The sequence below is a fragment of the Blennius ocellaris genome (genome assembly GCF_963422515.1).
Source record: "Blennius ocellaris genome assembly, chromosome: 1".
Lineage (NCBI taxonomy): Eukaryota > Metazoa > Chordata > Actinopteri > Blenniiformes > Blenniidae > Blennius > Blennius ocellaris.
In genome coordinates this window covers 17,279,627-17,291,710 of record NC_137650.1, presented here as the reverse complement: position 1 = coordinate 17,291,710, position 12,084 = coordinate 17,279,627, and the positions used below count along the sequence as shown (strand labels likewise).

General features: G+C 42.4%; 1 protein-coding gene across 1 annotated transcript in view; it reads left to right on the top strand.

The window, feature by feature from the left end:
- Positions 1–2,787: 2,787 nt before the first annotated feature.
- mtss1lb (MTSS I-BAR domain containing 2b) overlaps positions 2,788–12,084 on the top strand; it is a 73,443-nt gene continuing 64,146 nt past the window's right edge. The window contains exon 1 of the mRNA XM_080495616.1: positions 2,788–3,175. Coding sequence (XP_080351742.1) covers positions 3,089–3,175 — 87 coding nt within the window. The 5' untranslated portion in view covers positions 2,788–3,088. The remainder of the gene's footprint in view (positions 3,176–12,084) is intronic.

The following is a 12,084-nucleotide window of genomic DNA, read 5'->3' as shown; positions in this document are numbered from 1 at the left end:
CCAGCTTCCACAGTTTAGTTTCTGGTCATCAGCACTGTATGCAACAAGGTGAAAACTTGAAGCTGATCAAGATGTGTTAAATACTGAAGTGGCTCACTACACCATCTGGTGGTATAAATAGGAATTACAAGTCGGACAACATCAAATACAACATTTTGAAAACGGCTCCCTAGGTAGAACTTTTTTCAGTGGAAGTACGGGCAAAAGCAACTTTTCCAAATTCCTGCTACTTGTCCTGGTCACCACGGCCATAGGAACAATCAGTTGTGCACGTGCTCAGTAACTGACAGTAACTGTAATAGCAAGCGTCACTGTAATAACAATTCAACTTAGTCGTCTGTCCATACGAATGTCCGTGTACTCCCATTGTTAATGTTTAGAGCATATTGTTCTCTGATGCATGTGTGTGTGACTTCACTACAAAAACAACCAACAGCCCAAACAAGTGGCCCAACATGAAATCTACATCATTTTCAGACACAGTTGCGAATATGACATTTCCAGGCTAGTGTGAATGATGGCAATTTTCTGGATGATGCTGATCACTTGCAGACTTATGGGCACCTTTAGCAATGAACCTTTACCAACCGTCGGGAGAGAGAGGAGAAAAGCTAAAAGAAAGGAGCTGGGTCAGGAATGCAGTGAAGTCTTGTCAGATCGCTTTAACCTGTCTGGAATCTATCACTTCACCATGAGCAGCTGTTAATACAGCCACACTGTTTTCTCCGCTCTTTGAAGTGTGTTTGCCTTCAGCTCCGACCTGATCGTGTTCAGCAGAGGTCTCGTGGGGGCCGACGAGAACCGAAGGACGACTTTTCTGCACCTCAACATGTGCTGCACACTTTTCTGCAAAGCTCAGAGTAAAAGCCTGCACATTAAGAGCGTGTGGGAAAGACGTGACGTGTGCAGGACAGAAGAGAGAAACGGTGGATTAAAGGACAGCGTGATGCATCTGTGACATCCTTCCTTCTGTCAAGGTCATAGTTCACACAAATGGGCCTGTAGTGTGCTTATGGTGCATGCATATATATATATATATATAGAGAGAGATTGTTTTCATTTGATGAAGTGACTTCAGTCAGTGAGAAGAGGATGCTGGTGGTACTCGGACCCTGTGTCTGTTAACGGTCTGCTTGTCAAATCTCATTGTTCCCCACATTTCAGTTCACATGCAGCTTTCAAAAACAAGTATCATGCAAACTATGATGTGGGCCAGGATTTCTTTGTGTTTGAAGATTCCCACTGGACAAACGTACCAAAGAAGAGCTCAACATGCCCGAGGACACTGTGTGTTTGGTTATGGTTTCATTCACACTGAATATATACGTTTCACACAGTACTCATGACCAAACGTCTTTGATTTTCTCAAGGTCAGGAATTCTTTTCCAACTGATGGCCAAAAATAAACCCAAAAGAAGTGAAAGTGTTGTTTAAAGTTTAAACACCATTTACAAGATGTTTTCATGAAAATGTATCACTTTTGCATTTATTTTGTTTGAGAAAAGTTTCACGTTTACACAGCAACATTTTGGAAGCAATGATGGAAACAGAAACACTGACAACAATGTAATTTTCATGTTGGGCCACCAGTTGGTACTGTTGGTTGTTTTTGTAATTTGATACACGCACAGAACAATACACTATAAATATTAACAATAATGCTTTGAAATACTGGAGCTACTTCATAATTATGAAATGCATTATTGTCTTCGGGATGACATACTCTCCGGGTTGTGTTGGGGAACTTATACAAGTAGGAATACCCTGTGCAGTATTGGAGACCATACCAGATACTGGTATTTAGTGCATCTTTACCATCAATCGAAGACATGGCTTGTTTTCTGCCCTGGATGAACACCTCCCCCTATGCACATGGGGGTGGTGCCAGCAAACCCCCCCCACCCTCACCCCAGCACAAGGCGCCCTCTGACAAGTCTTCTTTCTTTTTTCCTGTCGTGCACAGTGCGCCCTGGGCGGCTGCCCACTTTGCACTATAGCAAAATCCGCCAATGTCTACCATTATCGTCATTGTTATTAAAAGTGGCTCATCTTGTGGCACAAAGTGGAAGCACAAAGGTCATCCTGCAGCATGCTACTTTATAACTGTAGGTTCTTCACTTTCTGATTGTTCTTTTGAGTCAATGTGTAATGTTTTGGGATGGAAATGAAACATAGTGTAGCTTCAAGTAATAAATCTGGGTTGTCAGGATGCAGTCCAACACACATGCATTCCAACTGTGTCTAAATCCAGTTGACATTTACCCCACGCTGGATTTCAGTTGTGTGTGTGTGTGTGTGTGTGTGTGTGTGTGTGTGTGTGTGTGTGTGTGTGTGTGTGTGTGTGTGTGTGTGTGTACTGTCCAGCCTCTTTTCTTTTTGCAGTTGCATGGATCGTATTACTGGCTGCTCTCTGCGCACCGCTGAGCCCACCGTCTCTGCACCAATCACAGCACGCCTTTCACCTACGAGCGCACGCATGCACAAACGCACAGACACAGACGCTGACACACGCAGACGCATACACGCACGCGCGCACACTGACATACGGTCGCTCCGGTTCTCCGCTGCCTTCACATGCGTCCGCACCGACTCCGCGTCGCTCTGGCTGCGCCAAGATGAGCTTGGTGGCCCCGGTACCATTTCATCGGTACCAACCCGCAGCCTGACCGAGCCAGAACCAGAGAGAGAGAGACAGACAGAGAGAGAGAGAGCGAGAGAGAGCGACACAGAGAGAGAGACAGATAGAAATACAGGGAGAGAGAGAGAAAGAGAGACAGAGAGAGAGAGAGAGAGAGAGAGAGAGAGAGAGAGAGAGAGAGAGAGAGTCTCTCCCATCTTCATCTGGAAGAGACGCAGCAAGCCGTTGGTTTCGGCACCTTTCTCTTTTTTTTCCACCCCTCCTCCTCCTCTTCCACCTCTTCTCTCCGCATCCCTCCGTTATTGTAGGTGTTTCGAGGGAGCACCCGGAGAGTGATTTCGTGGGAATATATATATTTTTTTCACCCCTTTTCTTTTCTTTTCTTTTTGTGTTTTCCTGCCGGGTGTCGGTGAGCGCGCTGTTGCTGCGCGCTCGTGTAAATTCCGGTGAATGGTGGATTTGGCAAACATGGAGACCGTGGAGAAGGAATGCGGGGCCCTCGGGGGTCTGTTCCAGGCGATTGTCAACGACATGAAGGTAATACGTTTGTGTGTGTGTGTGTGTGTGTGTGTGTGTGTGTGTGTGTGTGTGTGTGTGTGTGTGTTTGTCCATTCTTTCACATGTCACACGCCTTTAGGAGGTGATCATTGTGGAGCTGCTGTCTGACGCGCTCACGCACGTCCAGGTTCATCACGCACCTCTCCCGCGAGCTGCTTTTTTTTCTGCCTGTACTTGACATGAGGACTAATGAACGATTCTGACAGGGATGCGACGGCCGGGTGCGCTGCCGTTGCGAAACCCTCCGTCCTTTAATCTTCATGCATGCAAATGCATCCATTTCTTTCTTTTTTTTATTTCGGAAAACCTCCATCCTCGTATTTCGCCACGTTCAGGCGTAATTTAGCGTTGTGTTGTATGACAACGCGAGTGACTTGTGCGTGAATCATCCCGCATTCACATTCATTCATTCATTGAAATTGATTAACCGCGCAGAAGAAGAAACTCCGGCCCGTGTTATAATTCTTTTTTTTTTTTTAAATGCATCCACCTCGTGCTCCGGGGTGGATGCACGCATGAGGGGGCTTCATCATTAAAAGAAAACAGCATTAGGGAGGGCGCAGACGTGCTATAGTTGCACAGTCCTGGCCCATTTTACGCAGGTTACCGTGCGTCTCCGTTATAGTGCAGCGTCATTGATTTTCTGTCAGGCTGATCTGGCAGGAAAACATGAAGGCGTGAGAAGCCGTGCAGCCGGCAGACTCCCAGTCTCTCTCTCTCTCTGTCTCGCTCTGCCTGTCTGTCTGCCACTGATCCTGCAGCACTGTGGCTCCGGCATGGCACTAGAAACCAGGCTGTGGGGTTTCAGGATCACTGGGGTTGGATGCTGAGGAGGGACGAGTCCACAACCAACCAGACGCCCATGAAAAGCCCTCGTCTGTCAGTCCGCATCTCTCTTTGTCTCTCCTAATATGTTTCACCGTTACATACCAGAAGCATGTGTGCTCCCTGGGTGCGTTTCTCATCTACATTTCAGCACACTGCCGATGACCCGAAATGCTAGAGGTCACAGCCACTGCTGTCAGGACCGACTGCTGCATGGACACACGGACGCCATTCAAAGATGCAGAGCTCAATAATGGCTGAATGAAGACAGAAATGTGGTGGATCAGATCAGATCATCATGGAAAAATGCACCCCAAAAAAATGCCTTTAATGTGCCATGGTTTTCTTAAACTCTCCTTTTATCTATTAACTGCTTTGACAATGTGAAAACCAGAAGTGAGGTCTTTGTGTGTGTTGTGGGAAACACTCATCTCTTAGTGTTTGGTGTATCACTGCAGTTTGATTATATTTGCTGTTTTCGGTGGTGAAGCAGGCATTGTCTCTGTGCACACCAGGGTTTTTGCCCAAAATTAAGCATTTGAGGGTTGACATAAATTACATTACATTTGATAAATGGTGAATGGAGCAGACATAGCTAATGTGTCATAATCATCTGCATATTAATGGATCAAACTTACATTTGACACCTTGACTTCTTCATTTCGACATTATTTCAGATAATACGAGCATAGAAGGCATCAAACTGTTTGTTATTCTGCATTTACTCGTGTTTTTTTAGTGGCTTTGTGATATTTGAAGATATGTTGGTGCCTCTTAGACCCTCTTTAGTGAAAGCAGAACATTTTCGTAGCATTTTGGGTCTGTTGACATAACAACGTTGCTCGGAGCCGCTGGAAATGCAACTTTTTGAAAATGTTCCAACTCCGTCATCGTGGGAATGGGGGAGAATCCAACTTTTTCATAATGCTCCGTCTCAGTGTAATCAAAGAAAACAATATTGTATTCAATTGTGTAGTTGTGCATATGCTCAGTAGATGTACAATAACGACCATGTTTCCTCCAGTGTGTCATGACTCCCAGTCCATATTCTCTCGGGACTTGGCAGTTTTGACTACATACATCTCAGCACCTCTGCTATTTCTGTGTAAATGTACATCGTTTTCCAAACGTTGCCGTGTAAATGCAAAACATTTCTGTTATTTTCAGTGGAATCCATCATCAATTTAGATCTTTAATAATAATTAAAACAAAGGCGTTATATTAATGACAAATGACACATTGGGATTAATACCAGACCACGGGATTGATCTCAAAATGACCTGTTCATATACTTTTTAGTGAACTGATCATATGTGATCATGGTCCATATTCACATTTAAAGGCTTTTGTCAGTTTCTCTGAGTCTCATTTTTTATTCACTTGTTTTCCAGTCTATCCATCACTCTCAGAAATGTGCGAGTCACTATAGATCATCTCAAAACATCTTTCATCTGGAAGCTGCTGGAGCCTCAAGGAGATTCACAGTCATAAGAAACGAATGTCTCAGACAAAGAAACCATTTGTCAGATAAAACAAAGTAATTAATAGCTTTTCTGCATTTCTTTACTCATTCCATGAGGAGACCTGCTTTCATTTAACTGATGCGGTAAACACAGTGGAACGCTTAATAGAACCTTTTCTTTTTTTTAAGGATTCATCACCAGAGAATCCAAGTTTTCCTTGTTAAAACATGTATATTGGTATTGGACCTCAGTTAAAACTGAAAAGAGAGACTGGATTTCGTGAGAATACCAGCTGATGACTCCTTTAATACAAGTGCAACATATCTTCTTCCTAAGCTTTGATTAGTAATATTAAATTGCACAATGTGATCATTTGAAAGGCAACATCATTGTTTTCTAACTACAGGCTACAAGATTGTTCATTAAAAGTAGAGCCTCACAATTGTAGGTTCACATGTGATGTGCGATTATGTTCAGTAATGCAATAATAGTTAAGAGTGATAATAAATAAAAACGTGCATGCAGATGGTGTTTTCCATATAACAATGTTCTGGCACAATTTTAATTGTTATTATGATCAATTTAGTTTTTCAATCAAAATGTTATTAGAAAATGGATCAAATTGGAAAATTATTTTCTAATTATTTATTATGTGGATATTGCTCATGTAGCATATGTGGTAATAATATATTTATACATATATTGTGCGACATTAATTCAAATCAGGCACAAGGTGAGATAGAAAAAAAATCTTAAATGCTGCAATCTTGGTGTGTGTGTGTGTATTGTTATCTGCTATAATGTAACTTACACACCTCCTAAACCTCATCCAGGAGGAAACCTACAGTAAGTGAAATGACCTACGCTCCACTGCACCTGAACGCCTCCCATGAGGACAAGACCAGCTCAGCCAGTATTTAACATATAAAGTACTTTTCTGAACATTTAGCTTCAGATTTTAACAAAGAAATATCTGAAGTCCATATTTCTATGTACAAAATGAACAATATTTAACAACGCTTAAATCTCTCTTCTTTTTTTTTTTTACCTTATATTTGTGTGATATCAGCGAGTCTACCACCATTTCAAATGAGAAGCTAAAGATTTGTTCTCAGTAATTAGCCCATAGATGACCTCTGACCTCCTGTCGTCAGCAGGTTGGATCCCTGCTGTTTAGAAAGCACTTTTTCTTCCTCTTTTAATCTGTCTGCTTCTTCCTCCTCCTGCTGCTCCCTTCCCCTTTGCCTCCTCAGCAGCCTGTCATTGCTTGTGTCTGTAACCCACTGACTGATCAGTCTGTGCTGCTGGGACTCATGCAGATTGGCTTTGCGTCGGTGAAGAATCAGGACCAAAATGAGAATATCAAAACAACAAGTGTGCTGATTTTAATGTTTGAATATTGAGATTAATCTGACATCTGACGTCTAAGAAATCCACATGTTTAAATCATGAACTCTTAGGCACTGTAACAGGAATGCAGTAAAAAAAAGAAGCGTGATTGATGATTACCACGTGATTCAGACTTGATGGGTCAGTTTTCAGTGAAATTGTGTTTGCAGAATGCTGACCGGACCATTTCTCGGGTCCAGTTCAGCCTGCCTGCCTCATTAAAATGGTAAAGCCAGAGCGTCAGCATCAACATGGTAGCAGAAGTGGAAGTAAACTGCTTAGTGTCCTGGCAGAGGCCGTCCATTGTGGCCAGTCTCTTCACGGGACTGTGTTGTCTCATGACTGCAGAACTGAAGATGCTCTGTGGAGCCGCGTTCTGTGGGCTGTTTGTGTGTGTGTGTGTGGTCGGGGGGGGGGGGGGGCTTCCACCGCAGAGGTGCGTGCAAACCCAGCGAGGGAGGAGAATGATGACACAGATCGGTGTAGCCTGTGATTTCTGCAGGGTTGGTTGCAACACAACCAAGAACCTGCCATTACCAACAGAATTATAGATCATCAGATCAAATCTCTGAGAAGACACAACGAAATACACCAGCTCATGGGACAATGTAATCAAACCACGGTCATCGTTAGGGCTGCCGTTAATTCACTACTTTTAACTGAAGATAGAATGGACACACCTTAATCTTTGTTGTATCTATGGAACATGAATACTTTACAAGTTCAATCTATTCAGAGGAACCATGGTGATTGGTCATTTCTGTTAGGCTTTCTTAATAAACTTCTCTCTATTGAGGGAAGGCCAAATGTTCATATCCAATAAGACTGTTATGTTGACATATAATAATGTAGTTTAGTATTCTGATGACAATACAATCTCCAATAAATACAAATAAGTAGATGCTGTGAATGTCTTTGTGGTTTGACATCTTTTTCTTTTTTCCAATTATCTGTTGCCCTGAACATTTCTTTTTGTTAAACTCCATCCACAAGTTTTTGTGTTATCCTGCTAGTTAAGCAACCCTCCAAACAATTGATCAATTAAGAAAAAAATTGCTGACGTCAGGGAACCAACCAACCAATTGCAATGGCAACAGCACAACATGCACCAACAATTGGAGGTAAATAACTCAAGAGAAGGTACTAAGCAACTGGACAAAACAGGATGAGACACCTAAAGTGTTGTGCTGTATACAGGTTTAAGAACATTTTAGCTTTGACACCCTTCAGATTTTTCGTTGACCATAATTTCCTATTCCTATGACTTCAAGGTTGGAGGCAGGAGGCAGGTGAACATTGACAGTAAGTTGAAAAGGAAACTTAAAATGACCTTCAAAGACAACAACGGTTTAGTTATGGAAAACACGTGTTGCATTTGAATCTTGAAACTTTTTCATGGCAAAAACAACCAGAGTGGTGCCGACGTGCCGGTAGACTCGCAGGATGTGTAAAGGAGCATCTCCCTCATTAGAGCTTGTTAAAATCTCCGAGGTCGTCGGAGGCCCGAGGCCTGTGAGGACCGCTGGAGATGAATGAAGAGGGCCGGTCTTGGGAGGCGTGGAGGCTGCTTGGGAGTCGGCCAAGAAAGCCTCACTCAGTGAACCCTTTGTGAGGCCTGTCAAAGCCTTCCCATCACACTCAGCTGTTCACTGTAACACCCCCCCACCCCCCACCCCCCACCCCTGATCATTATGAACAATCCACAGACACAGGGAATAACAATGAGTGTGGCAAATCAATACTCTCCCCGTCCACGTAAACCAAGTTCTCTTCATGCTCCACATATATTTTCATTTCAGAGTGAAATGCTTGTGTTGGATTGAACACTTTGCATGCGTGTGTCTGGGGGGGGCACTGGATTAATAACCAGGGGTTCCAGCACGGTGTCTGGAGATCTGTGGGGGAGCTTGGGGGTGGGTTGTCAAAATTACATTTAAGGAAAAGATGTCAACAGAAACCATAATTGGACATTTCTAGACTCCAGAACAGACTATTGGAAAGTCTCTGCTTTTGTAAGTGATTGGAAAGAAAATAGTTTTGTTTGGCGGTGTTTGTCTTCACTGGAATGTTTTCTTGGAAGCAGTCTGGGGTGAGACTCTAGGAAAATAAGTCAGGATTGTTGAGAAGTAGGCAAGAGCCAATTCATACAGTAGTTGGTAGAAATCAATGCCTGTTCCATCTTTTACTTCAGAGGCTTCAGATCTGTAGATGTTGAAGGAGAAGAAATCTGCATTAGTCGGTCACGTTGCTCTCCACCAAACATGGGTGTTGTGAAGTCCTGTTTTGTCTGTTCCCCAGTATTTGGAAAGTTTTAGAGGGTAGTCAATATTTGTATTGACTGGTAAATGAAAAAATTACATGAAATGAATTAGAATACTTTTCTATAGCACCAAGTACAATTTTCAGTCACTTCAAGGCACTTTTATGAAGAAATCCTGCAGAACCAGACTCCCTGGGACTTAATGTTGTTCTCTTAAATCAATGTCTTTCACCTGAAACTGCCTCTGACATAAATCTTCTTTCTCTTTAAACTCTATCTGATGCTTCACAACCTTGCTTCTGTCGTAATGAACATGGCCACAAGAGGGCTCCATATATTTTTGATCAATCATTTAAGTCATTTAAGTGGAAAGATGCAAGCACAAATTTTAATGAACCTTTGACCCTTCCACTGGTTCACAGATTTTCTTTTGATCTATGTTTAGCGCTGTAGCCTGGAACAAACGATTCCCAGGTTCAGAGATGTAAATCAGGCTTTTACATCACCTCGTCAACCGTTGATCAGATTAGGAGCAGCATTAGCATTAATATTGAAACAACAATAATGCAACATGTCGATTTATGAGTGAGAAAGTCCTGATTGGTGTACTGTGGGATCGCTTCACTTACTGCTCAGAGAGTACGGTTAAAATAAAGGCAGGGTTGTGAACGCCAGGTGTAATGATGCAGGTATATAACATCACTTGCAACAGTAATCGCAAGACCAGCGTGGAAGTTGTGGCCATTAAGGACTGTGAGTCAAAGTTAGCTAAATTGTGTAAACATTTGTGTAAATTTTAAACTAACTGAATTTGATGTACCAGAAAATTATAAAGAATTCAGATTTTCTGCAGTGAAAATGTAGTTTACTCTGCTTAATGTTTAAATTTCAACCACAGAGCTGTCGCCAGTCCTGTTCAGTGTTGAAAGGACAGGAGTGAGTCCTACCTGTGTTAAGTATCTCTAAGTATAATGTGTAATACTGCGCTTGACTCCAGAATAAACAAAACCCTTCAGACAGCTGATAGGCTCTGTTTTCCTCTGTGGGCTGTACATCTGTCTACAACCTTGATAAAATTGAGTTTGATCCTCCCTCTGAAAACTCAAACCCTTCCGATTATGCATATGAAGAGCTGTGAAATGATCCCCTTTTGTTTCGTTGGTGCATTTCTCTTTTAATGTGTGAATTGGCGCGATTATACAACAAAAAAAAGGGAGTTAATCCTTCCATCCCTCTCTGCCTGCCTCCGCTCGTCCTCGCTCTCCCTCTGTCTCTCCTGCTGGATTTCCTCTGTTTTTCTGTCTTGCTGTGGGGGGAACAAAGGGAACAAAAGAACGAGAGGAGACAGTAAGCTTCTCGTCCACTGTAGTGAGTGCTGGAGTGCTGCTCTCTCTCTCTGGGCGGGTGTGAGAACTAGGCCAGAAGAGTCAGGGCCCAACCAAATGAAGGATTAACAAATGGAAAAAGGTGGAAATTAGTCAATATATTACTGTGGATTAGAGATTATCAGGGAATGAGAGGGGCCCCAGAAGAGTGATGGATTTTAAACTGATCTATTAAAGGGTAAAGCATAGTTTACCTTTTCAGCTTCGAAAGATAAACAGAAGTGTCAAACACAATTATGTTCACTGGTCACATTCAGCCCACATTCTAATGATTCCAGAGGAAATATTGGGCAGTTCCTTCTCCTTTGAGCTTCTTTGAGCTCCTCCATGAGGTGCCTCTCCCATCCACTTTGTATGATGACATTTCTTCCCAGTTTATTGGGATCTATTCAAAAACAGTTACCCAAATAGATCCCAAAATCTAATGAGATGATGAAATATCGTCCCTGAATGTTTCATGCAATTCTGGTCAACAGTTTTTGCGAAAAGTTGGTAAAACACATACATACAAACCAATAAATACCCACGGTAAAAAAAAACAAAAAACAAAAACCTTTACCCCAAAATTCATTGGTGGAGGTTATGTTTTAATAATAAATACATAATAATAAAATTAACCTACCTTGCCACTAAGGCAGGCATATTAATAATAACAACAATAATAATAATAATAATAATAATAATGACAATCATCATCATGATGGTTCAAAATACAGTGGAATGTCCAGAAAAGTTCTCCTCGAGCTGTTGCATTCTGGGTGTTTTTACAAACTCCTCTTGACAACATGGTTTTGAGGTTAGTTTGAAAGCAACCAGGTTGCTTGCTTTTATTGCAGCATCACGATATCTCAGCTGGGGTCTCAGTGCCTCTTGTGGGCCGCTTTTATTCCTTGGCACCCCTGCTTGAGACCTTGTTTAAAATATTGGACCCATTGTGAGCGCTGCAGTAATGTCCTCCTCATGACCACAAGCCATGTTGTGAGCACTTCTACTACTAATTACAAAATTACTTATTGTATGTGTTATTTCAGTGAATATGCTTGCGCTTGATCTTTTCATGTTGAAATAGACAAATTGATAGAGCCATTTTGAATCATTGGTTGGTGCCTTGTCCAAATGTGCTTGAAACAAGTTTTATCCTAACATGATGTTTATTATAAACTTGCTTGCTGGCTGAAACATGGAACAGGCTTAATGCTGTTGGAATATATTTGTGTGGTACGTTAACTAATCGCCTGTTGCCCTGTTGTATTGCTGCGTTCCTCTGTCCAATCAACATCCTTCCTGCAGTTGATCTCTTGCTTCGTGCAGCAGCTCGTGCAGCTACTTCATACTCTCTTGTTATTTTTGCATCTCATTCTTATTGCGTTCATCTATGGAGCCACTTATGCAAAGTTGACACCTGTCTAAGCCCTGCTTACCATACTCTGCTCCGGTTGAGTGCTTTCCCCAGCACGTACCAACAGAAGTCGGTCGGCACGTTGTTAAATCGCTGGCTGCATGTGAGAGATGATGGGGCTCAGGTGGACACCACAGCTAGCTTACTGCCTCCATGGCAACGATTTA